Raw genomic sequence first — 26,321 nt, 5'->3', positions numbered from 1 at the left:
CCCTCCTGGCTCGTGACAGGGCCACCCACTGGCAGTGACTCAAGAGCCCAGGAAGCATGTGACTTGCCCAGAAGCAGGCAGCGAGGGAAGCCAGGGGTTACGGTGGAGAGAAGGGTGCTACAAAGGGAAACAGAAACAAAGTGGAGTTGCTGTGGCTCCCGCTTCTGGACGTCCCGCCAGGCCCCAGGGAAGCAATATTGATGACTTAGAAGAAACGCTCTGGCCTCAGAACTGGACAGACCTTGGCTCACTTCTTACTTTGCTGTTCATAGACTGTGTGACCTTGACAAGTCTTTCCATCTCTGGGAGCCTGCCTCTGTGTTCCCATCTGTAAAATAGAAATGATCCTTCACCTCACTGGCTGGTTGTCAGGATTAAAAGTGCTTTATATGCTGTGCAGCCCATTGGTGGCTATTTGAGCATCTGTGGCTTCGCAGGGCCTGGGAGTCACCGTGGAGGCGGATTCCCTGTCTCTGAGCCACAGGGCTCTGAGGTAGGGGGGGCAGACCTCCATTTGCCCAGAGCTCCTGCCCAGCATCCCTGAGGACAGTTTCCCTCCTGCCCGCCTTCTCCTGGCTATGCTTCCTGATCCAGAGCCCGCGTCCTAGGGCCTCTCACACCACCTACCCAACTGCCTGGCCTCAGGAGCCTGGCATGTGGCACAGGCTGCGGGGTCAGGAAATCCTCCCCTCCCCCTCCCAGCTCCTTTCAGTGAGTGACAGGTGCTGGATCTCATTTGAGGGTGAGCAAGGGGCACATGTGGCATAGAATAGAGGAGTCTCATGACCTCTCTGTGAAGGGGATGCAGAAGGCCTCGACTTTCCCACCTGCAAGATGGGCATGGGCTGATTCCAGGCTGTCTTTAAAATCTCTTCCATCTCTGACCTCCGTGATCCAGAAGGTTGTATTTACCTGTAACCCTGAAAAAGGGAAGCTTTATGAAGGCTCTTCTGAGGTCATGCTGTCCATCCCCCAACCTCCAAGTGATTTCCGAGACAGCAGGACCCTGAGGAAGGAGCACTGGCCTGGGGCCCGAGAGACCAGAGTTCCCATCTGTACACTGTGGTCACCGGCTCACTGTGTGACCTCGCTCGGGTTACTTAACCTCTCTGGGCCTAAGCACCCCTATCTATAAAACCCAACAGCACTGATCCTAACACTCCCTTGGAATGTTGGGGAAGTATCAGTGTTGCCTGTGCTTGATGGAGGCCACAGACTGGGGGTAAGGGGGGTCTAAGAGTTTTCCCAGGAAGGAGAGTCCACCACTCCCCACCATTAATATCTTTGATTCCCAGTCTCTCTTCTTGCTGACCTCAGTCCCGCTTGTTTTAGCTGGAATGATTTCCTTGACTCAGGCCGCAGTAGCATCAAGAATTCCTGGCTGCTGGTTAGCTGGCATCCGAGACAAGATGCAGAACAGGCTTCACGCGTTTCCCACCTCCCTGCCCCTTACTACCTAATTAGCCCCTTAAAGTTCAGAAGCCAGACCCTTTGGGGCACCAGGGGAAAGTCCGTGCTGTGGGCATCACTGCGGGGCCCGCCGCCTGGGATCCCACAGGTTTGGGGAAGCCTTGAGTGTGGGGTGGGGGGTGGGCTTCCTTGAAGAAGGCTTTGTCACCTGTGATGGACTCACAGCTGTCCCCCTGGTTCTGAGTCCCAGGGCTTTGGGTGTTTGTGCCCCTCCGCTGAGATGTTGTCTGTGGGGCTGGGACTCTGGGGCCCACGGTCATTTTCCATCGTGTCGTGTCATGAGGTCACAGGTGGTGGTGACATCACTGTGGTTTGGGGCACTCGAGGTGCGAGCCCAGGAAGAGAAAGTGTCTGTTCACCGACGGGGGGTTTGAAGGAGTCGATTTCCATCTGCCCCAGGTGTGAGCAATGCTGGGGGGGTTGGGGGGCGGGGCAGCTGTGCAGGAGAGTCCAGACTCCAGCTCTGGTCTGTCTCTGCCCTGGTGGCCTGTTGACCGTGACACACCGCCCTAGCTCTCAGCCTCCACTTCCTCTTTGCAGAAGAGGAGAGGTTGGAACAGGCTGCCTCTCAGGTGTCACCTGCGGAGGTTGAGGATCGCAAGACTATCCATTTTGTTACTAGAACAAGACCTGTTAGCTGGCTCACACGGCTGCAGAGCCCATCTCCCAGGCCCCGGGCCGGCCAGCCGTCCTCCCGTTCTTGGTAGCAGATACTGAGTGGGCACACGTGGGGACAACTGGCAGTGCGGGGTGACGTCGAGGGACACGGCTGGATCCCTTTGGCCAGCAAACCACTACTCTGCCCCCAGCTTCAGAGCTGGGACCCCGGGTTGATTCAGTGCTTTGGCTGGAGGAAATCCCCAGGGGCTTTTGTTTTCCTCTGCTGTCCAGACAGGGGCCCACCTGTCTGTTTCCACCTGAGCCTGGCCCTGCAGTGGGTGTGGCTGACTTGGCCACATATTCGGGGAACTGAGAGGGCCTGAGGGTGAGAGCAGCACGGGGAGGGATTTGGGGCAGGGGGCTCTGGATGGGCGTCTGCTGGACTGTCCGTGGAGAGCCTTCTCCAGTGCCATTCAGGAGAGATGCCGGAGGCTGCGGAAGGGACCGGAGCGTGGGGCTGGGAGTGGGGGTCCAGGGCCCAGCCCTGGCTCAGCCTCCAGCTCAGGAGGGCTTGGCCAGTTCCCTTCTCCTCTCTGACCCGCAGCTGGCCCAGCTGGAAGTGGAGATCAGCAGAGACCTGGCCCAGCCTGGGTGTTAGACAAAGGGGAGGGGGAAGGGGATAGAGAGGGTGAGTGACTCTGGGCAGGAGGTGGCCTGCAGCTCTGGCCTCTGTGGGTCTCCAGCTCAAGGCCCAGGTCTGGACTTGACAGTGACTCTTAGGGAAGGGCTCCCAGCACTTGGCTTTAGTTACTGGGATGGCCGCCAGCATCCTGGGCACCCCTCCGTGTCCTCCCTCCTGCTGACCCAGAGCCCCGCTTCTGTCTGCCACGCTCAGAGGTTCAGCTTGTTCCTGGTGAGCCTGTCACCTCCTGCTCCGCGTTCACAAGCCCCCAGTTCTGCTCCTTCCTGTCCTGTCCTCCTAGCTCTCTCAAGCCCCTCCCCCCCCACCCCGTGGCTTCACTCGCTTCCTGGCCTGGCCCCTTGGTCACCCCCCTCATCTTTTGACACCTTCCTGACTCTGTCCCCCACATGCCTCTTCCCGCAGTGACCACACAAGGATCTTTTTAAAAGCTGAGCCCTGGAGGGTGGTCATGATCGGGCTGAGTGGATGCCAGGAGTGGGGATAGCAGGGGATAGCAGCTGAGTGGATGCCAGGAGTGGGGATAGCAGGGGATAGCAGCTGGGTGGATGCCAGGAGTGGGGATAGCAGGGGATAGCAGCTGAGTGGATGCCAGGAGTGGGGATAGCAGGGGATAGCAGCTGAGTGGATGCCAGGAGTGGGGATAGCAGGGGATAGCAGCTGAGTGGATGCCAGGAGTGGGGATAGCAGGGGATGGATAGCAGCTGGGCCATGCTGGCTGGAGCAACAGGCCTGTTAGGGGTGGCGATGGCACTTGAGGCTGTAGGCTGTTTAGGACCAGTTTCTGGAAGTAGTAAAAAAATTTTAAATTAAATTAAAACATTGTAGCAACTGTAACTTTTTTTTTTTAAGTAGTTATGTATTCAGTATTTTATTTATTTATTTTTGGCTGTGTTGGGTCTTCGTTTCTGTGCGAGGGCTTTCTCTAGTTGCAGCGAGCGGGGGCCACTCTTCATCGCGGTGCGCGGGCCCTCTCACTGTCGCGGCCTCTCTTGTTGCGGAGCGCAGGCTCAGTAGTTGTGGCTCACGGGCCCAGCTGCTCTGCGGCATGTGGGACCTTCCCAGACCAGGGCTCGAACCCATGTCCCCTGCATTGGCAGGCAGATTCTCAACCACTGCGCCACCAGGAAAGCCCACCGCTGTAATTTGTGGAGCGTTTACTAAGCACTTTACATGTGTTATCTCATTTAATCCTCACAACAGTCCCATGAGGTATATACTGTTATCAGTTCCATTCTGCAGATAAGAAGACTGAGGTTTTTTAGCCTCATTTATTTAAAAATAAAAAAAAAGCAAAACTCCTTTGATGCTGCCCTCCAATAGAGGGGAGTCTGGATTCAAAGCCAGGCATCTTTTTTCCAGTGACTATGCTTTCGGCTACCACACTCACTTCGTATCAGGAGTTGAGGCAACGGGGAGCCACTGATAGTTTTTGAGTGAGGGAGTGACCAGAGCAGAGGGTGTATTAGGAAGATCATCCAGGCCTCAGTGGGAAGGACAGATGAGGTGGAGAGAATGTTGCAATAGTTTAGGCGAGAGCTCTGGCTGAGAGGTTAGTAGCAGAACGGGAAGGAAGGATCAACGGCTTCAGGGAGGTGGAGTTGGGCTTTGGGCTGGACCAATGATCTAGGGTGGAGACAGAGACACTCAGGAGAAAGGGGAGCCGTCCCTCTCCACCCCATCCTGCAACATGAGGCGCCTATGGCATCAGCCCTGTCCCTGCGACCTGACCGTGGACAGTGTCACCCTCGTGTATTCCTGGAGTTCTCGTGCTCAGCCCCAGGGTGTACCCGGCTTCGCTCACCCTGGCCGCTGCTGGGGTGGACATGAGGCTGGGCAGGGCTGGCCTCTGCATCTCAGGCATGAAATGTGATGAGCCCCTCCATGGGCAGAGGGTCAGGATTCCTGGGGGCCTGCCTGCCTCTGTTGCCAGGACCTTGGGACCTTCTCCCTGGGCTTTGGTTTTCCTCTCAGTGGTGAGGTGGGGATAAAAGGGCCCCCCTCTGTCACTTCCCTTTGGGGTCTGGGAGAGTGCAGCAAACCCTGAGTGAGGACTGACGTCCGGGGGTGCTTCGTGGATGCCAGGCATGGGTCTAATGCATTACATGCCCCGAGTGCCTTCTGTCCTCAAGGCCACCTGGGAAGGGTGTACCATTATCATCCCCATTTGACAGGAGAAGCAGTCGAGGCACAGAGGTTAAGCTTTGGGCTCAGGCTCTCAGCTCACCAGAGGCAGAGCCAAGATCCCACCCCAGACAGCCCCTTCCGAGCTCTGTGCTTAAACTACCACCCAGAAGTCAGGGTGGTTGCGGTGGCCATGAGGGGCTCTGCCATTCTGGGGACGCCACCCTCTCTCTATATAAGCCCGTTTCCTGCCCAGTTCTCCTGCTAGCCCCAGCTCATTTCAACTAATTGGAAATGAAACCTTTTGCTTCTGTTAAACAATTCAGCATCTGTTAGGTACCCGCTGTGGGCTGTGCGCTGGGCTGGGTGTAGAGCCATGAGTAATAAAAACCCAACGACTAACGCTCAGCTCTTGCTGCCGCTGGGCATGGCGCACTCCACACGCCTTGGCCCAGTGAATCATAACAGCCCCATGAGGTGGGCACTGCTTTTGTCCCCGTTTCAGAGATGGCAAAACTGAGGCTGGTGAGTGGCAGAGCTGGGACCGAAACCCAGGTGTCTGGTTCAGGGCTCACGCTCGAGGGTGCAGACGGGGAGACACAGGAAAGCAAATGATTAACCAAAAGGTGGTCCATGAATTAGAGAGATATACCTGGGTTGTCGCTGGAGCCCTCAAGGGGGACCTCTGACCCCATCTGCGGGTCCGGAGAAGGTTTCCTTGAGATGATAGTGGAGAGGACTCTTGAAGGAAGCCAAAGAGTTAGCCCTGCAAGAGGGGAGGGCAGGATGTTTGGGCAGAGGTAGCAGCAGGAGGACACGTGAAGGAGGGTACCAGAGCCAGAGGGATGATGCAGGGTGAGGTGAAGACTGAGTGGGAGATGCTGGCAGGGCCCAGGCAGCGGCCCCCGGGCCCCAAGCTGAGGACGTTGAGCTCAGGACAGACTTGGTGTAGGAAGGTGGCTTCAGGTCCGTCTGGGAAGCCTGGGGACCAAAAGTGAGGAGGTTGTAGGTGGTGGCTGGGCCTGGGGTATGTGTGTTGGGAGGGGATGGAAAGGGTTAGGGTGTTTTCTGCAACTAGACCGAGGGTTCCTTGAGGGCAAGGACCACACCCCGGTATCTTTGTACCCCGGTGCTTAGCACAAAGCCTGACCCCAAGAACCGGATACCAGCCCGGGCTTCCTGTCCTCCCCCAGCTCACTTCTAAAGCGACATCACAGGCAGCAGGCCGGGAGTGGGATGTGTCACCCTTGGCCGCCGCCTGTGATGTGGTCGGTCCTCCTGACGTAGACGCCGTTCCTCTCCGTGATGACAGACGAGCCTCCACTGCCTGGCTCTGGCGTCATCGCCGTGTCAGCTGCACCCCGAAGTCTGCAGGACTCCCGAGAACCCCCTAAGATTGAAGCCAAAATGGTTCTGCTGTCTCTCAGCATATGCCAGGGCCCCAGGGACCTGCCATGGAAATGATGTGGTTTCTCTATTGGTTGAAGCCAGTTTCCCTCCCTGGGTCCTTGGGCAGACGCCTCTGCTCTGCTCCATGGCTGCAGTGTCTGTCCCTGGCATCCTGGAGACCCTTTTGCCTGGGAGAGTCATTGAACCCGCCCACACCTTGCTCACTGTGTGTTCTCCGGGGAGTCACTCTCCCTCTCTGGGCCTCTCCTCTGTGAAATGAGGGAGCAAGAGAAGACCACGGGGTATAAGCCTGTCTGGGGACACTGAGGGAGATGCGGCTGGGACTAGTTCTGCCGCTTGCTGGCTACGTGGCCCCGGACATGGTATCGAATCTCCGGAAGCCTCTGTTTCTGCATCTCTAAAATGGGGTGATGCTGACCTCGTTGTGTTGGTGCAGAGATAAAACAAGAGAATGCATGTGAGCGTGCTCACTCAGCACTGTCTGCACACCGTAGGTGCTACTCCTGGGTCTGAACAGTCCCTGTCTCTCCCATTTTGTGAAAAGAGAAGTTTTGTGGGGCATGTGTACTCCTCAAGCCTGAAGCTTCCCCCCGTGGCCTTCTTCCCACCACGTCCCCTTCCTGCTCTCACCCTGCCCAGGGGTGCTCCTGGGGAAGGCTGGGAGTGGGACCCCTTCCCAAGGGTACTGGCATCTAAGTGGGGGGCGGTGGGGGGGTCTCCAGAAAATCAAAAAGCCTTGGAGACCCCCGCAGTGCTTCGTCAGTGCTGGCAGGAAGGGCAGAGGGCGCTACGGCTTCAGTGCTTTCAGATGACACTGTCTTGCTGGCGGCCACTTCCTCCTCCCTCCCCAGGCCTGTCTTTCTTTGCCTTCCCCTCTCGCAGTCTATTTATAAATAGGAGAAGGGACTGAGGGCCCCCACCTTGGGGTGCATGCAGGGTCTTGGTCGGGGAGCAGAGAGGCAGGAAGTCAGCTGGCGCGGGGTTGCCCAATTCCCCGAGAAGGTGCGCTGACTCCACAATCAGAGGGTCTTGCCTGGCGCCATGGCCCTGCTGCTCACTGGGCGGACCCCAGTGCAGTGCCCACCTTGCCCTAGTCTCCCTCCTTCAGCCCTGGCTGCTAGCTGTGGTTTCTGGTCCTCCAGGGTGAGAGTTGGGAGGAGTGGGAAAGAGAGGGAGTAGAGGGCGGGGAAAATTCATGCCACACCCACCAGGTAAGTCTGGTCCTGCTCTGGCTTTGCCCCCTGCCGACCTCTGAGGCTCACCTTCTTTCAGGGACTCACAGCCACATCCCTGTCCCTTATCCTGGACACTGTGTCCTCTGGCCACTTAATGGACCCCTGGCTGCTGGGTTTTGGTCACTCACCCAGACTCTTTATTTTGGGGTCCCCTCACCCCTCCAGGTGTTCCGCTTGAGTGAAGTCCCTTGGAGACCACCCAAGGCCACTACCCTAGAAAGCCCACATCTGACCTGCAGGCATCCCCTCCTCCCTCTGCCTTAACGAGGCCCACTCCGCTGTCCCTGCAGCTGGCCTGCTGCCGTCTCCTGACCTTGGGCTTCTTGAGGACTGGGCCTGGGGTCAGCCTGAGGGTGACTCCATAACTCCAAGGGTCACGGGTCAGCTTTCCCAGACCTGCTCTTGAGGAGGGAGGGAAACCCCCTCCACTGCAAGGCCTGCGTGGGCCACCGAGTGCCTCACCAAACTGGGCCGCCTGCCCCCAGCGACTTGTCCTTGCCGTGCCTGTTCTTAGCGGAAACCAAGGCAGAGAGAGCCCGGTTCTAATATTCCATCCGACACAAGGCCACATGTGTGTCAGGGCCTTTGCAGACCCTTAGCGCGCCCCCCCCCCCGGGTCCCCTGGGAGTCTGGGAGAAGATGACGGACCCAAGTTAACACCCCCTGCCCCCCGCCTTTGCGCCTACAATGACCTGAGGAGGAAGGAGGAGGCCGGGCAAGGTGTTACGTCACTAGTTTACGGATGACGGTGTTGAGGCTCAGAGAGTAAGCGATGTTCCCAAGTCCCCTAAGACCAGCACGTGTATCCAGATCTTCTGAACTGGGGCCAGAGCTCCTCCTGTGAGGCCAGGTGTCCGTATACCTGGGGGGATGGACATCTCCAGCCCCCCTCCTCCCAGGGGACACCTGCTCAGGCCGTCCTCACCCTCAGGGGCAGAGCTGGGGCAGGGAAGCCCCTCCCCACACCCACCCTCAGCCTTGCCTCACACCCCAGCCCCTACCTCCCAGGTCGTTCAGTTTTCCACCTCTCATGTGGGTGGGCCACCCACCCACCCCATCCTCCTGAGGTCTTGGGAGGGGGCTGAGCTTTTTGATGCCCATCCTGAAGAAGCCAGAGCTGGAAAGGGCTTAGAACCTCAACCAGGCCACGCCACCATTTTACAGATGAGGAAACTGAGGCATAGAGAAGCTAGTTACCGCCCACAGTAGACGTGCCTGAGTGGGGGAGGGAGGACCTTTGGGGTGGGCCCAGGGCAGGGAGGGTCGAGATCCAGTCTTCCTGGGGCAGGGAAGGAACACAGAGCTGGAGGTGAGGAGACCTCTGAGGCTCAGTTTTCTCATCTGTGACTTGGGAATACCAATATTACCAACGTCACAGCACTGGAATGAGGAATCAGAGACGGTAACGCGTGTGAACAGCTCTGCACGATGCAAACTTCCAGGACAAGGTGCTGCCGTTCCTGTCTCCTAGCGCCCTCACCCTCTCCCTCACCTTCGCCCACCCTGGCCTAGCTGCCCTGGCCCCCTGGCTGTGCCTGGAACACGCGGAACACGTTCTCCCTGGGGCTTCTCGCCCCACCTTGCTTTTCCCTTTTCCTTAGCTCCTGATGCCACCTCCCATTTTCCACTGTGCGTGTCTGTGTCTCCCCAGCTAGAGCCCAGCTTCCTGGGCAGGGACTTGCTTATGTTTGATGCTGAGTGCCCGGCACCTTCATGTTTGTTGAATGAATGAACGAACGTTTCCACCTTTGCCCCTGTCTTTCTCCACCACTAAATGAGAGGTCATCTGAGATCATCTCTAAGGTTCCTGCCAGCCCTGAGCTGCTGCACCTCAGTCCCACCCCCACTTCTGGGCCGTGTTTCCCGGTCATCGGCTCCCACGTGTCCCTCCAGCACTTGACACAGCTGCAGATCAGCTGGGCCAACCCTCCCTGTTCACAGGCTCCTACCTTTGAGCCTTTGCTGACTCCACTCCTGCTTGCTGAGGAGCTGCCAGCTCCTGACAGGTCAAGGATCCCCGTGAAACAAGCAGTTCTGGGAAGGGCAGGGTCTCAGGTGCTGGATGTCCCTGCCCGCTGCAGGAGACGGGCTCTTCTGAGATTCCTGCGTGGTTACCTGGGAAACCAGGTCAGAGCTGAGGTCAGAGGACGTTGGCCTGAGGCTGAGAGAGGTCCCTTGCACTGGTGTGTGTGTGTGTGTATGTGTGTGTGTGTGAGAGAGAGAGAGAGAGAGGGAGAGAGGGAGAGAGGGAGGGAGGGAGGGAGAGGGTGCGTGTGCCCATGTGAACCAGCTCCCCAGGCTCCGCTCAGCGTGGAGGTGGATGAACGGGTGCTGGTGGCACGGTGGTGACTCAGGGCAGAGGGTGGATCCCAGGGGCTGGCCCCTTTAGCTGTCCTGAGGAGGGGAGCAGAGACTTCTCCAGTGGGACCAGAGCAAGAGTCACATCCCAACTCCACCTCTTCCGTCCCAGACCTCAGACAGATGACTTGATCTCCCTGAGCTGTGAAGTGGGCACGTGCCCGCCTGCTCTTGGGGGGTAGGAGTGGGATATTATAAAGTGCTTGCAGCCTGGCCTGGCGGATAGTTGGTGAGAACCTGGAAGAGTGCTGGAGGCCACATGGTGGGAGAGGGTGCTGAGTTTGGCAGGCGCTTGGGGTCCTGGGTCTGTGTCGAGGGCAAGGGAAGCTTGGGCCCACAAGAGAAGGGAGGCAGGATAGCAGTGTCGGGGGTGTGGCTCTTCTGGTGTAGCCTTGGGTGCATCGCTTCACCTCTCAACCATCTGTGAAATGTTGGTGAGGAGTCTATCTGATGGGGGGTCCAACACGTACTGTCACTCCTGGGATGTAGAGGAAATGGAGCTGCAGACTCCGATGTGAAGCAGCTCTGAGGCCTTTGGTGGATGAGCAATGGGCCCTGTTGGCCCCTTGTGCACAGGCATCACTCAGCCTGCCACCAGCCGGGCCCTGGCATGGCCTTTGGGAAACCCCAGGAGGTGGGTTGGCTTCTTTCCATCTCTATTTCCCCATCTGTGAAATGGGCACAATCAGATGTGCCTCACAAATTGGATGTTAGATGGGTCCTTCCTTCTCTCCTTCCTTCCTTCCTTCCTTCCCTCTCCCTCCCTCCTTCCTTTCATCTATCATCCTCTCTCCCTCTCTTTATCTATCTGTCCATCCATCCGTCATCCATCCATCCGTTCACCCACCCATCCATCGTCTATCTTCTCCCATCTCCCCCAACACACACACACACACACACACACACACACACACACACACACACACACACGCTGGGTCACAGATTTCCCACCTGTTAGATGAGTGGTTAGTGCTCATCAGTGGTTTCCAAGTGTTTACTTGGGGATGCTGTATTTTGAAAGATTGGCTCTGCTAAGCATGCTGAGTGAATTCAGTACTACCCAATTCATTTCCTCATTTTAAAATGTCGGTCAGAGCTCCCCTGTGGGTGGGTGGAGTGTGGCTCTGAGCCTCCCTGACACCAGACAGAAGAACAGAAGCTTCCATAGCCCCGAGTTTCCCAGAGGCTGCTCACCATGTTCTGGGCACCTCCAAGGACCCTCCGCTCGTACGGCTCCTTTGCTGACCTGAGGCCCCGCTCCTAGGGCTGTGCCCCAGCTTAGCCTCTGCTCTGGTGAGCAGGGCAGTGGAGGGAGTGACCTTTTGTCCCACTCTGCAAGGGGCTTTCTGTTCCTCATTGTTTAGCCATGACAGGGCAGTGGTTTGGTTTTTTTTTTTTTTTCCTGTCCAAGAGGATAAACAGGCCTCAAGATTGCTTAAAGGAGGGCTGGAGTCAGAGCGGCAGGAGGAAGTGTAGGGAAGGGGATTCAGAGCGGGATTCAGACAGGAAAAGACCCTGGAGGGGAGGCCGCCGGGCAGTGGCCTGGGGGCCCTGGGGGTCCAGCTGCCCGCCTTTGTCCCGGAACCCTTGCCCCATGGGTGGAGAGACAACCCAGACTTGGCCAAGGCAGGGCCCTTTCCCGTCAGGTCCTTCGGGCCCTGACAGGAAATCCTCCCCCAGGCAGGGCAGGCGCCCTGGGCTGCACCGCAGAGGGCTGCCCCGGCGAGGGGGGGCGGGGGAAGGAGGCGTCCTCTCCCCGCCGGGAGCTGCCAGGCCTGTGGCTCTCAGGGCCCACAGGAGTGAGGGGCTCCCCTAGTTACCCCTAGGGTACTTGGGGGGGAGGAAGCCCACCGTGTGCAGGGTCCTTGAGACCTGTGCCCGCCACCCTGGGGGGCAGGGGGCTCGAGGGAAGGAGGTGTGACCCCGCCCTGCCCTCAGGGTGCTGTCTGCGGTGGGGTTGGGGGGAGGCTGCGGCCCGGGCTGCTCAGTCAGAGTGCGAGGCACAGCGGGCTGCAGGGGGGCTGGGGGGGCGCTTAGGCGCTGCGTTGCAGCTAATGTGCAGCGAATGGTGGTGCGAAGGGGGCTGCAGGAAGCGCGATCCTCCGGTCTCGGGGCTCCCCCGGCCTTTGATGGCTACGTCTCCTCCACGTGCTGCCCCAGCGCATCTTGCTCTGGCCTGCGTGCCGCTCAGCTTTGCTCAGCACTGGAGCAGGGGAATTGCTTGGCAGGTTTTCTTTTTTCTTTTCTTTTCTTTTCTCTTCTCTTCTCTTCTTTTCTCTTTTCTTTTTTTTAACAGTACAGCTTCCTGGGCACCGCCCCCCCCCCAGGGTTCCTGCCCCTTCTTTGCGGTGGGAGTGGGCATTATAATAGACCCCCGCCAGGGACTTTGGACGCAGGCAGTGACCCCCACCCCCAGTAAGTGGGAGGAGCCCAGAGAAGGGGCTTTACTCCAGGAGCAAACAGGGAGGGAGGAAGTATCAGGACTGAGTGAGTGTGTGTGAGTGTGTGTGTGTGTGTGAGTGTGAGAGAGAGAGAGAGAGAGAGAGAGAACGTGTGTGTGTGCATGCGGGCGCAGCCATGGGCATGTCAGCTTACAGTCCAGATGGGGTGGAAGTTACTTTTTAGGCTCTGGGTCATGCAGAATGGATCCCACTTCCCTTGCCAGCCTGCATCTCTCCCAGCCTCCTTAGAGCTGCCTTCCTGGGGTTTGGCACCAGGCCTGGGGCGAGGGTGTGGGTGAGGGATGGGCCTCAGGGGCCGATCAGCATGGAGGGTGCGCCCGTGTTAGGGCTTGGTGTCCCTGGTGCCAAGGGTGGACCCCTCCAGGAAATGATACTGTAATGAAGCCCACTGCTGAGATTAGTGCGCCCTGAGCACCTAACTATCAGTACACGCCAGGCTCTGTGGTGACAGCGAACGGTCACCAGGCAGAGGAGGCAGCTCGGCCAAGGCCATGGGGGCCACAAGAGCCACAGATCGCTGCGTAGCCCCTGGGGGTCATCCCCCGATGCTTCCAGCTGTTGGCGCCGACCCGTGTGCAGCCAGGGTAGGTCTGCCAGGCCGAGTGCGGCAGGCAGCTGGGTTTCCAGGCCCATTCGTCCTGGATGCAGGGACCAGCCAGGGGCCCACCTGCCCCTGGCTCCGGCAGTCATGCCTCCCTGGTGGTGCTGTGGAGGGGGAGGGGAAGGCCAAGCGACAGCCTGCCTCCCTACAGTTCATACCCTCTGAACCCACGGGTTAGGGCGCGATGCTCTGGAGCGTGAACAATGTCACGGCATTGGTCCCACCTGAGGGCTGGGAGCCATTATGGGGCAACACCCAAGACAGCTGGAGATGGGTGCCCTGCTGGTATAGGGGATCTGTGTGGGGTGCAACTACATCCACTAAGTAGGGCACCTGGAGCACATTGACCAGCTCCTGGCACCCCATAAGTGCTCCAGAAATGTAACTATCTTCATCAACAAATATTCTTCTCCTGAGCCCAAACTCTGCTGTGGGCCCCATGTTGGAAGCTGAGGGTCTAGAGGTGATGAGGTCGTCGTTTCTGCCCTTTGCATGGCAGACGTGTGCATGTGTGTATGTCTGTGTGCATTCTGTGTACAGGTATACGCACGTGTGCATGCAAATGTACCCGCGAGGGTGGCAGGACGAGAAGGTACCCCATTTCAGCACAATGAGATGATTCTCAGGAGGGCATATTCAGCGTTTAGGGAGAGCCCAGAGCGGGAGGAACCTGAATCAGCCTGGCGGAGTCCGGGAAGGCTTCCCAGAGGAGGCAGCACTCAGCTGGAAGGACAAAGGGGTGATTACCAGGTGCAAGAGGGAAGGCGAGGCAACCTAGGCACGGCTGATCTGTGCTGAACTCTGCCGTTCGCTGTGACCGAGGCTACCGCCTTCTGGGAGGCCTCAAGGCCTCGCCTCTGCCCCATGTGGTGTGAGGAGCTGGCCCCCGACTCCAGCCAGCTGGTTCCACGTCTCCGCCTGCAGACATGCGTGTGCTACACTGAGGGGGGGGGGTGTGAAAGAAGGTAGGGACTACCCTTCTTCTACCTCTACCCACCCCCCACCAAAGGGAGAAGTCCCCATGTCAGTAGAGCCCCAGCAGGGAGAAGGCCAGACACTTGCAGGACGCAAGACGGGGATCTGGGCGTACAGCGTAGCAGGATCCACGGGTGGCCAAGCTAATGGCTGTCCTCCCCTTCCCCATTCCAGGCTGTGTTTATCCCCTATGTCCCGGAGCCCGGAAGCTCGTGCCGGCTGCAAGAATACTACAACACAAAGGTCCAGATGTGCTGCAGCAAGTGTCCACCAGGTGAGGGCAGCCACTGGGGCCCTTGCCCTCAGCCTGGCTGGGTCCCTGTGGGCCGGTGCCTTGAAGGGAGTGGGTGTGCTATGGGGGTTAGGGGGTCAGGGTCATGGCCCTGGACTCTTACTGAGCTCCCACTGGTTCCATGAATCGACCCCCTGCTCCCTCTTGCTTCTGGGCCTTTGCACATGCTGTTCTCTCTGCTTGGTGCACTTCCCAACTCCTTTCCCCTGGTCTACTCCTGCTTATCGCTTAGGCCTCTGATGTCTCCCTCCTCCAGGAAGCCTGCCAGCACTGCCTGGCCAGATCTGACTCCTCCTTTCCGCTCCCACTGGCCCTTGGCATCCCCCATGGCAGCAGCTCTTTTGACATTGTGAGATCCTGCCCTGGATCTCTTTTGTTGCCCCCACTGTGTGCTCCTCAGAACAGGGACTGTGGCTTGTTCTCTGCTGAATCCCCAGCACTCGGCACGATACCTGGCAGATAGCAGGTACTCAGAGCATATTTGACTGAATCAGTGACTGCTACCCATTTCACAGATGGGGGACCTGAGGCCTAATCCCAGTTGGGAGAGGCAGGTGGCCCAACACCTGGTGCTGTCCATCCATTCATTTGTTTATAATTTATTCCTGTGATGTTTATAAAGCATTTTCTGAGTGTCAGGCACTGTTCTGAGTGCTGGGAATACAACAGAGAGCAGGGCAGACAAAATCCTCACCCTCGTGGATTTTGCATTCTATCAGAGGCCTAGACAAATACACCAGTAGAAGAAATAGACGTATGGTCTGTGAAGGAAACAAGGCAGGGGAAGGCAGACAGAGACAGAGTAGGACATGCTGTTCTATATGGGGTGGTCATGGAAGGCCTTTCTGAGGAGCTGACACATGGGCAGAGACATGCAGGAGGTGAGGGAGTGAGTTATGCAAACTTACGGGGTGGGGGGGAACAGCATGTGCAAAGGCCCTGAGGTGTTAGCTTCTTTGGTGAACGTGGAGAACAGCGTGTGTCCTAGAGTGAGTAAGCAGGGACCATGGTAAGGAGTTTAGATTTTCTTCTGCAGGATCCAGAAAGGCATTGAAGAGCTTTGAGCCTGAGATGTGGGCAGGCACATATGTACCTGTCACCTCCAATGGCCATTTTAAGAGACCCCAGGGGAAGTGACGCTTCTTTCTCCTGTTAACCGGTAGGGTCTCTGTAAGAAGTTACTAGATTAGCACAGCAGTGGAGGTGGCAGGATAAGAATGGGGACAGGCACTCAGAAGAGAAACTTCTTAAAGGTTTGCCTGGGTGTTCTCCCATCCCCTGGCATGCCTTCTCTGGAGGCCTTCAGGAGTCCCATGGCCTCATCCTTGATGGAATACCAGGGATGACTACTACTGCCTTTTTTACCTTTCCCAGCTGGAGAATTTCAGCCAACTATAAAGAAGAAAGGAACCGGCAAACCAGTTCTAACTAAAGTGTTATTGACTAATAATAGGCAATTCCAATGGTGGAATTCCAGGCACCTGAAAAGAGCAGAGAGGAAGATATTTTATGAGCACTGCGGGGTTCAAAGATGGCATGACAGCTGGTACATGTTAGATGGGAAAGGATGCAGAGTCGAAACTCCATCAAAGAGCCTTCCCAGCCAGGCCTCGCAACTCTGGGGCTCTGGAGGACAAGGGATGAGCCCAGGGTCCCGGCAGAACCCCCCCAGCCCTCCCCTCCTCCGCTGAGACTCCTGGCCTTGCTTTCTCAGGCTACCACGTACAATCCTTGTGCAACAAGACCTCAGACACCGTGTGTGACTCCTGCGAGAGCAGCACATACACCCAGCTCTGGAACTTGGTCCCTGCGTGCTTCAGCTGTAACTCCCGCTGCAGCTCTGGTGAGTTGGCCCAGAGTGAGGGGTAGTCCTGGGCATCCTCCCCTGGCCACCGTGCACTCCAGCCCCTTTGCCTGGGAGCTGGCTGGGATTATCCCAGACCTTTGTTTTCATGCCCCGGGGCACAGGTACAGCTCTTTACTTTTTCTCAGCGGCACTGTCATCCTCTGTCTCACCGAGTCCTCTTTGATAGCCCTTTGGGGCAGACAGGCCAAGGGCAGCAGTGGGAAAACGGTGCCTGGTTTTAGAGTTGAGGACATTATGCTTGGGAAAGCGTCATGCTCGTTCATGCTGCGTTGGAGACTCTGTGTCCAGCAGTCTCTTGGCCCCGTCCTGAGGGCGGTGCAGCGGTCTGCTGGAGATCAGAGCTGTCTGGGGGTGGTGGGGCTGGGTGGGAAGACAGAGTGGGCATGGCAGTGGGTGGGGCTGGTGGAGGCAGGAGTGACCCTCGGCTGTCTTCTCGCTCCTCTAGACCAGTTGGAAACTCAAGCCTGCACAGCAAAACAGAACCGCATCTGCACCTGCAAGCCGGGCTGGTACTGCACCCTGGGAAGGCAGGAGGGGTGCCGGCTGTGCGTGCCACTGCGCAAATGTGGCCCTGGCTTCGGCGTGGCCAAACCGGGTACGGGGCCAGGGCCAGAGGTCCTTGGGGACCCCCTTGGGCCTCTCCTTCCTTGGAGCATCGTCAGTGGCGGCCAGGTGCCTGGTACCCATCTGTCCAGCCATCCCGATTCATTCTTTCCTCCAGCACTCCCGGTCAGGCACCTCCTGTGTGCTAGGCCCTGGGGATCCAGAGATGGATCAAATTAAGCCCCAGGCTACTGGAAAATCAGGTGGTGTCCCAGGAAGACACAGTCACTAGAACTAGTTAAGGACAAACCGCCCAGGTGTGTGTGTGTTCGTGTTAGAGGGGAGAGGTGCAGACCGAATTCCTCAGGCCCCTCATTCTTCCCCGAGGGCTGCAGTTCCCCTAGGGCCGAGGCGCACCTCTCCATGGAATATCTGAGTTGGTGACAGTTTCTGATTTTTCTTGAAGGAACTGCAACATCAAATGTGGCATGCGCTCCCTGTGCCCCAGGGACGTTCTCCGACACAACGTCATCCACGGATACTTGCAGGCCCCACCGGATGTGAGTGGCTGAGTCCTCTGCTTCTGAAGGAACAAGGAGGGGCTGTCCCTGGGTGATCATGAGGCCTAGAGCACAGAACAGCGTGCCGTGGTGGCCAGAATCCCCCCAGTTACTCCCTCGGGTTGAGGCATCGCCGAGCCCTGTTCAATGCCAGGACTGGTTTATCTGACAGTGGGTGGGTCCCTGAACAGACAGCATGGTGGGCAAGAGTTTTGCCCTGGAAGTCAAGACTGGGTGGGGTCCTAGGGGACATAAGTCTTGAAAGAGGGCGTGGCACACGAACCCACTCCCCTAACCCAGTTACTGGGCCCCTTGCACACTGGCCTAGGTCCCACGAGTGAGCCCAGCTACCCTGAGCCACTCAATCCCCTGTTGTCCCTGACCAAGCCCCCTCCTCCCCCAGCTGTAGCTCGGTGGCCATCCGTGGCACCTCAAAGATGGATGCAGTCTGCACATCTGTGCTCCCCACCCTGAAAGTGACCCCGGGCCCAGCCCTCACAAGATCCCAACACGTGGAGCCGACTCCAGGGTCCAGCACAGCTCCAAGCACCTCCGTTAGGCTCCCGATGGCCCCAGGTCCTCCAAGTTACCCGGTTGAAGGGCGCAACACAGCAAACATGTCTCTTCCCATCGGTAAGTCACAAGGGGGCCCATTTATCCTTCCTCCCTCCCTCCCTCCCTCCCGTCTTAGAGTCTTACCAAGAGCTTGTTATGGACTAGACCCTGTACGCCATCCTGGGATGTAGGCAGCGTTGAGACTTGCCTTCTTCCAAGACTTACTAATGCCACTAGGAATTACTGGGTGGGGAGAGGTAGGGTCAGCGTTTTATGTGAAAGTGGAGATGGTCTCCTGGTTGCCGTTTCCAACGAACCTATTAGGCTTTGACAGTGGGCTGGGCCAGGTCACCTCATGGGCTTCCCTTCTGGGGTTAGGACTACATCAGGCCAGAGGGCTCAAACTCGTGGCCCTTGGGCTGAGTGTGGCCTACAGACACGTTTCGTTTGGTGCACGGATTTTGGGTTGTTTTGTAATCAAATTTGAGAGCCTCTGCACTGGGCTTGCCCCTCACCTGCGATGACCCCAGTCATCTTTGGTTGTCAGCTGACCTGCCTGGTCCCTGGTACATTTGAGTTTGGTTTTTGCAGCTGTTCTGAACTTCTCTTTTCCTTCTAGGACTGATTGTGGGTGTGACAGCGTTGGGTCTGCTAATAATAGTCCTGGTGAACTGTGTCATCATGACCCAGAAAAAAAGTAAGATTCCATCCTTCCTTCATTCATCCATCTATTTACACATCCGTTCAGGAAGCTTTTCTGGGGCACCCCTCTGAGTCCACCACTGGGCACAGCCTTATGGGTCAGACAGAGCTGGGAATGGCAGCCCCTGTTCTTAGGAGCTTAGAGCCTGGGGCGGAAGGCACTTCCACTAACTTATCTACTAAAAGGCAAGATGCCCTCAGGGCTATCCAAGAGGGCAGAAGTCCAGGATTCTTGTCTGGGAATCCTGGGGGTTCAGGCCTTCTGGAGCAGGTGGCATCTGAGCTGGGCAAGATTTTGATGGAGACATGAGTGCAGGAAAGAAAGGGCATGCAAAGCAGGGGGCATGGTATGAGCAAAGGGGGGCAGGCTGAAGAATGGTTTGGGGCGGGTGTTGAGGGCTGTCTGGAGAGTTGGGTATGGGGGCTTCTGTGTACCTTGTCTGATAGGTAATTGCTCCCCCCGGGGCTGGGCCTACTCCGACTGCTTCTGCTTGGGCCCCGTGATCCCTCCTAGTTAGAACAGATGTGACCTGAGGAAGTCAGTGTCTCTGACTTGTCCCCTCTCTCCTCTTTGCAGAGAAGCCCTTCTGCCTGCACGGAGACGCCAAGGTGGTGAGTGCCCCTCTGCCTTCCCCCTCCTCATTCCCTTGTCTTCTTCCTGCTGGGCTGGGTTGTCCCATGGGAAGCAGTGAATTCTCTAGGTTGGTCTGTCCAGCGTCAGGCAGCGTGCAGAGCCCTGGGAGGCTGAGAAAAGGCCAGCCAGAGTCTGTTGCTGGGACTAGTAAAGGTGACTTGAGTGTGAAAGGCCATATCAGGGAGCAGAGGGGTCAGTGGTGTCAGTGGCAAGCGTGTGGTCATGGACCCATGGTGTGACCTTGGACTGACATGAAATTGCTCATGGCTGTTTCCTCACCATTAAATGGGGACAGTGTCTCAGCCAGCTTGCAGGGCTGTGCCTTTCACCCAGCTGGCAACAGTTCTCAGCATCTCCATCATGTTTACAAAGCACTTCCTCATGGAGCAGTGGTTCTCAAGCTGTGTGCTAGGGTACTCAAGTGTTCCACAGAGGGTCCTTCCTGGGGGGTCATCTCTGGGGTTGAGGTTAAGACTAGTGGTCTGGGCCTGGGTCCTCCCCCAACTTCACCCTCTGATCATTTTTATGAAGTAGAGTCTGTGCAGGATTTTTGCTAGAAACAGAACACCAACATAGTATTTCATCAGTTCTCCATCAGGAGGGCATTTGGCTGCAAGTAACCAAAACCATTAGGGTGACTTAAAAGGGCTTTATATTCTGTCACCCCACAAAGTTGAGGGGTCGATGGCTGCTGGAGCAGTTTGGTTGCCTCCTTCTGTGAAGCCAGCAGGACCCCAGGCTCTGCCATCTTTGGTGTGTTGGCTTTTGTTCTCTTGCTTGTGGCCTGTGTCATAAGAAAGATGATAATCACCACTGCGTATGTGACCTCCAGATTTGAGGCAGGAAAAAGAGGGGAACTGGCCAGGACAGCCATGGTGCCTCTTACAGGAAATCAGACACTTTCCTAGAAGCCCTGGGTAGACTTCTCCTTTTGTCTCATTGGCCAGATGGTATCATGGGACCACCCCTAGCTGCAAGGGAGGCTGCAAAAGGGGGTGCTTTGCTTTCCTAGCCTTTATGGTAGAGGAGAACCAGGGAGAGGGCTTGGAAATGGGTGTGGGTGAGCCAGTACATGGTGTCTGCTGCCACTCTGCACCAGGTGGGCAGGGCAGGTTTTCATATCCAGTTTTACAGATGAGGAAACAAGAGTCCAAAGAGTTCCCTCCATGTCCCCCATCCTGCTGGGGCAGGGTTTCTCAACTCTGCCTGCTAATTCTTTGTCATGAGGGGCTGTCCTGTGCATTGTAGTCCACTCAGCAATATCGCTGGCCTCTCCCCACTAGATGCCAGTAGCACTGCCTCCCAGGAGTGAGAAGCAAAATGTCTCCAGACATTGCCAAAGGGCCCCTGGAGGGCAGGATCACCCCCGGTTGGGAACCACTGTACTAGGGTAAAGCTCAGTCCTGGTGGCCCAGTGCCTGAGGTTTACACAGGGTTTTGGCCTTGGTAGGGACCAGACTGATTTCATCCTCTGATTGTCCTGACAAGAAAAGAGGCACAGAGAGGGAAAATGACTTGCCCAAGGTCACACAGCAATATGTCTCTGGACTCCTGGCCCAGTGCTCTTTGACCTGCCCTACGGTGTTTCAGCAGACGGAAACACTGTTTTGGGAGTTCAAACTACTTCCCATTTCCCCGGTGTGTGAATGCCACTCCTTCCTTTTTCGGGCTTTAGTTCAGTGACACTGACAGTTGCTGCCTGGTGGTCCATAGAGCAAGTGCGCGCTCTAATTTCCACCCCGGCACCCGGCTGCCACTTTCTCTTTGCTGACCAAGTGTTTCCCAATACTGGGTGCAGTAAAGCTGTCTCAGGTATGGCCTGGAGCCCCCGCTTCCCCTTTTCTTTCACTGAGTTTTGTGTTCACTGAATGTGAGCGACTCCACTGCTGTTTGTTGAGTGCTATTGCATGTAGAGCCCAGGGATGTGCTGGTAACTGGCCCTCCAGGTGGGGAAAAAAAAACCCAAAACCCTGATTCGTGGAGTTCGCTCATTTCTGTGTTATAAACGGCTCCCACCATGGCCAATTTCAAGCTACTTACTGAATGTGGAGCTGGGAAGAAACACGCACGAGTCTGAGCTGGTTCCAGCGTCCCACTGGCTGAGCCCCGGGCCAGGGCCTGCATCCTCACACGCCCCCTGTGAGGTACACAGTGTCATCATCCCTATTTCACAGATGAAGAAACTGAGACTCAGGGAGGTTCAGGTACCCGTGTAAGGTTAGGCCACTTGGCGAGGGGCAGAGCCCAGCTTTGAAACTCAGTCTGAATCTGCAGGACTTGTCTTTACCCACCGTCCTGTTCGCCCAGGGCAGATGTTCACAATTGTTCCAGGCACCCCCCATCCCCAGCAGGGACTGCCCTCAGAGGTTGGTCCCCTTCCCAGGTACCCTTCCGTCCCCGGGCTCCCAGCCCTGCCCTCACCCCCATGCTCAGCCTGTGCCCCACTCCGTTCCTCAGCCGGCTGGCAGTGGTCCTGCTAACAGCGGCCTAGTATAACGCTCCTGGCCCAGGCCCCTGGGGTTGAAAGCATGGCGACTCAGCACTTCCCTGTTCCTCCTTGTAACGCCAAGGCATGGCAGGACGGTGGCTTCCCTTTGTTCAGAAAAGGCCAGCGTACCACACATGTGAGCTCACCCACAATCACTGCCACAGACACACTCACACAGGCTCTCGTTTCATAAAGAGGGAGAATGTTCATGCGGTGCTGAATGTGGGCCAGGCACAGTACCGAGCGTTGTTCAGTCTCACAGCCATGCTGTGACACAGGCAGTATGATTATTGCCCCAGTTTTACAGCCCAGGAATCTTGGGCTCAGAGAAGTTAAGTACCTTTCCCACGGTCACACAGCGAATGGGTGGCCTGAGACACAGACTTAGGAGTGCCTCTCTTCACCACCTCCAGCACACAAGCTAATTGCACCACTCACAGACATGCACACGTGCTCCCTCACACAGAGACACACGTGTGTGCACACTTCAGACACCCTAACACCTATACATACAGGTGTATGAATCTCAGGAACACACGCTCACATATGCAGACAGACACAGGCTCAGGCAGCGGCTTTGCCAGGGTCTCTGCTTCTGCCCGTGGTGGGGCCAGGCTGGGAGGTGAGGAGGGCCGGCTGGGATCCTGTTTGTTCAGTGAGCCCCCTCAGGGCTTCCCCGTCCTGGGGTCCCAGCCCAAGGAACAGGACTCAATGCATCTGCCCCACTCAGAGCCTGCCTGAACTTTGCAACTCGTGGCTTTTGGGGGAGGGAGGCAAGCTGTGACCTTTGGGGTTTCTGTTCTGCCTGGCCCTAGCCACCAGCAGAAAAGTGGGACGCAGGCTGAAAAGCCCCTTCTCTGGGGGGTGTGAAGAATGACATTTGGATGTGCCCCCTCCCCCTCCCTCTCCCCTGCCTGTCCAGGCTCCCAGCAGGGCGGGGGGTGGGGTCAAATACCAAGGTCAGACCATCTGAGCGAAGGTTCAGCATGAACTTGAAATGCTCTCCATTCCTCCAAAGCCGGGGGTGGTGAACCAAGGAGGCGGGACTGAGTGGGAAGCATGCAGCTCTGGTACACTGAGCCAGAGTGTACACTGAGCCACGGCGCCGCTGTGTGATACTGAGCAGGGGAATCACCCTCTCTGGGCCTCCGTGGCCTCACGGGGACTGCTTACAAAGGATCCTTCTGGCCTGGAGTGAGAGTCTATGAGCTGACCTCGGGATATGCAGGGCTCAGGCAGGGCTGGGGCCTGCGGGGATTGGCACCTGTGTCCTTCCTGTGTCCTCCACCTCTGACCTCACCTCCCTGGCCCTACTAGACTGCATCCCTCCAGCACTTACTCGCCTCAGTTCTCATTCTACCCTGGACCCTCTCATCCTGGGCAGGCCAGGGCAGTGGGTGAGAATGTGGCCCCTCTGTCTTGTTTCTGGAATCCAGTGATCGCCCAGAACCCCAAGGCAAGGGCTTGTGCACCTGTTCAGTTGGTGCGGACAGGCAGCCGCGTTGGAGTGAAATTTCCAGGGGTTTGTGTTTTATGAGGAAAAGATGGAGAGTCACAGAGCAGCTTGGGGAATGGAATCTGGAAAGTGTTGCTGAGATGGCAGGGCTGAGCGTCCTAAATGAGAGGACTGTCCACACTGGATTGACTGATTGAACACAACGGCGAGCAGGCGTTTTCTGTAAAGGTCCAGACAGTCAATATTGTAGGCTTTTTGGATCATCTGGTTTCTGTCATATCTCCTCAATCCTGCCACTGCAGTGGGAAGGCAGCCATAGACACAACATAAACAAATGGGCGTGGCTGTGTGCTGATAAAACTGTATTTATGGACACTGACATTTGAACTTCACATAACTTCGTGTCACAAGATATTAGTCTTTAAATATTTTTTTCAAACATTTAAAAATGTGAAAATTATCCTTAGCTCGCAGCCTGTACGGAAACAGTGGCAGGCTGGACTTGGTCCGTGGCAGTAGTTTGCTGAGCCCTGATTTAACAAACGCTTGACCAGCGCTTACGATAGAACAGGCACTGTTCTGAGCGCTTTACAAAAACTCAGCCATTTAATCTTCTCAATAACCCTAGGAGCCAGGTTGTTATTCTTTCCTTTATAGATGGAAAAACGGAGGCACAGAGAGGTTAAGTAACTTGTCCAAGGTTGCAGAGCTCGTGAGTGATGGAGTCATGATTTGCATGCATGTGGTCTGGTTCCAGAGTCCATGCCCTTGGCTGCTAGGCTGAGCCGCATCACCCTGTGCTGATGGGGTGACCTCAGGAAAGTCACTCTCCTTCTCTGGGCCTCTGCTTCCTTATGCAAAATGAGGGTGAAAATCCTGCCTCACCTCTAAGACTGTTTGGTGAACAGGGCCACGTGGCCCCTGCCCTCTTAGGGCTCACACTCCAGCAGGGCAGCGATGCTAATCACAGAAGCCACAGAGAATCACACGTCCTAAAAGTGCTGTGTGTGGAGAGCATGTGCAGAAGTGCTGTGTAAACTGTGAAGTGCTGATGGTGGTGAGAGGGAAGAAGGGGCAAGGAGCCGGCTGATGGGCTGACCGTTCTCCCTCCCCCCTCGTCTCCCCATCCAGCCGCATCTGCCAGCTGATAAGGCCCGAAGTGCCCCAGGCCCCGAGCAGCAGCATCTGCTGACCACGGCGCCAAGCTCCAGCAGCAGTTCCCTGGAGAGCTCGGCTGGCGCCGCGGACAGGAGGGTGCCCACCAGGCCCCAGCTGCAGGCGCCGGGCGTGGGGAAGGCCCCGGACAGCTGCGGCAGCTCAGGTAAGAGGCGGGAGCCCCCCTGGCTTCCTCCCCCACCCCCCTCCCCAGTGTGTTTCTTCCTCATTTCTGGCTGAGCTGTCTCTTCCTGGGCCTCCCCTGCAGGATGAGGCCTGAGCTCCTAGCAGGACACTGGAAGCCCTGCACCACCAGTCTGGGCCCCCCTCCAGCCTCCTTCCCTCTGCCTCCTCAGGTGAAACTGAGCCACAAGCTTCTTTCTGTTCTCGGAACCCCCACATCCCTCCCACCTTTGCCATGCGGGTTCTCGCACCAGGAACACCCTTCCTTCTAGACCATCTCAGCTTATCCTCTGTGTCCCCAGTATCCAGGCAGGGAGTTTTCCTATATATTATAATACATATAATATATAGTATGTAAAATAGCATATAACAGTGTTATACTATGTAAATATTATATATCAATATATGAATAATACATTGATATTGATGCTATATATATGTAGTATGTAATATATTATATATTAACATTTTATATATATAAATGTTATATTAATATGTTAACTTATACATTGATGTTATATATAATATAGCATATAACATGCTATATGTTAATATTGTAATACGTCATAATTATATATTTATTGTATATTACGTATGTTGTTATATATTATATTGTTATATATTGTATTAGATAATATATTATTTTATTATTAATATATTATTAGAGTATATATTATAATTATATTATTTTTACAATATTAATACCTATTATATTTCCTCATCTCATCAGATGAGGAAACTGAGTCTCAGAGAGGTTAAACTGCTTATTCAAAGACACAGCTGGTAAACAGAAGAGCCAGGAATCACCCCTGGGCTCTCAGGGTCCAGAGTCAGCCTGGAAAGCTGAATGAGTAAATGATGTCCCTGGGACTCTACTCACTGTGCCTGTAGTCCGGTCCCTTTGGGCCTGAGGCATCAGGACTGCGGATCCCACGTGGGGTCTGGAGAAGCCCGTGCCCTGTTTACACAGTCTGCATTTAGCCCTGGATCTGGTCTGTGACCAGTGTCACCCCTGGTGGGCATCTGCAGTGCCCACATTGTAGGAGGCCCCTGCGGGGGTCCCCCAGAAAGCCTGGGGCTTCCTCGGGCATGTTTTGTAGTGAGAGGCCAAGCCCGCTGGCCTGCATCTCCCCCCTCACCTGGCAGCGCTGGCTGGCGGGTTGAGGAATGACCGTGGCCTTGGTTCATTCCCAGATGCCCTCCCGGCCGCTCTGGTGCCGTGAGACTCTGAACAGGCTCCTTAACCCTGCCAAGCCTCAGCTTCCTGTCCTAGAGATGAGCATGGCAGCTCCTTGGCAGGGCTGCGATAGCATTCACTAACTGCCTCCTGACTCAGGCAGTGGGCTGCGGCGTCCCACTTCTAGTTTCCCATCATCACCCACCCTCATCAATGTGATGTCTCGTCAGTGCCCTCACCCCAGCCTGAGAGCTCCCCAAGGAAGGGACTGGGTCAGTGCCTGGAACATAGCAGGTGGCCCTAAATGTTTGTCGAATGAATAAATGAGATCAGAATATAAAGCTCTTGGTCTTCTTCTACCTCTTAGATTCATCTTTCCGCTTTCTTGCGACACCTCTTCCACACGCATCCTTCCTCCTTGGGGAGGCTTCCTCCTTGGGGAGCCCTGACCATGTCTGCTCCGACCCCCCACCCGCTGTCTCTTTTCTGTTCCTTCTGCGCCTCTCTGGCCTCTGCTCTCCCCTCCTCTCCGTCCCACCCGAGCACCTCTCCCTGCTGTGCGAATGGGTAAACCTCAGGTCTGTGGCCCCTCCTGGTCCCCCGTCTGCCCCCGCAATGTCTCGTTCACAGTGTGCACGACCTTGGTGACTCTGAGTGACATTTGGTGCTGTGGAGGCCCAGGGTGGAAAGTTCCTTCCGGCCCCATGATTTTAGCACCCCACCTCCACCCCGCTTGTTTGGGACTGTTCAGAGCAGAGCAGCTCGCCAGCTCCA

At 56.3% G+C, this 26,321-nt stretch overlaps 1 protein-coding gene across 1 annotated transcript in view; it reads left to right on the top strand.

Moving 5' to 3' along the window:
* TNFRSF1B (TNF receptor superfamily member 1B) overlaps positions 1-26,321 on the top strand; it is a 35,924-nt gene that overhangs the window by 4,863 nt on the left and 4,740 nt on the right. The window contains exons 2-9 of the mRNA XM_082832756.1: positions 14,110-14,209; positions 15,942-16,070; positions 16,540-16,689; positions 17,104-17,197; positions 17,601-17,830; positions 18,372-18,449; positions 19,032-19,066; positions 24,164-24,353. Coding sequence (XP_082688882.1) covers positions 14,110-14,209; positions 15,942-16,070; positions 16,540-16,689; positions 17,104-17,197; positions 17,601-17,830; positions 18,372-18,449; positions 19,032-19,066; positions 24,164-24,353 — 1,006 coding nt within the window. The remainder of the gene's footprint in view (positions 1-14,109; positions 14,210-15,941; positions 16,071-16,539; positions 16,690-17,103; positions 17,198-17,600; positions 17,831-18,371; positions 18,450-19,031; positions 19,067-24,163; positions 24,354-26,321) is intronic.

The sequence above is a fragment of the Leucopleurus acutus genome, assembly GCF_964270905.1.
Source record: "Leucopleurus acutus genome assembly, chromosome: 2".
Lineage (NCBI taxonomy): Eukaryota > Metazoa > Chordata > Mammalia > Artiodactyla > Delphinidae > Leucopleurus > Leucopleurus acutus.
Note: the sequence above shows the minus strand (reverse complement) of the source record. Positions and strands in the feature narration are given on the sequence as shown.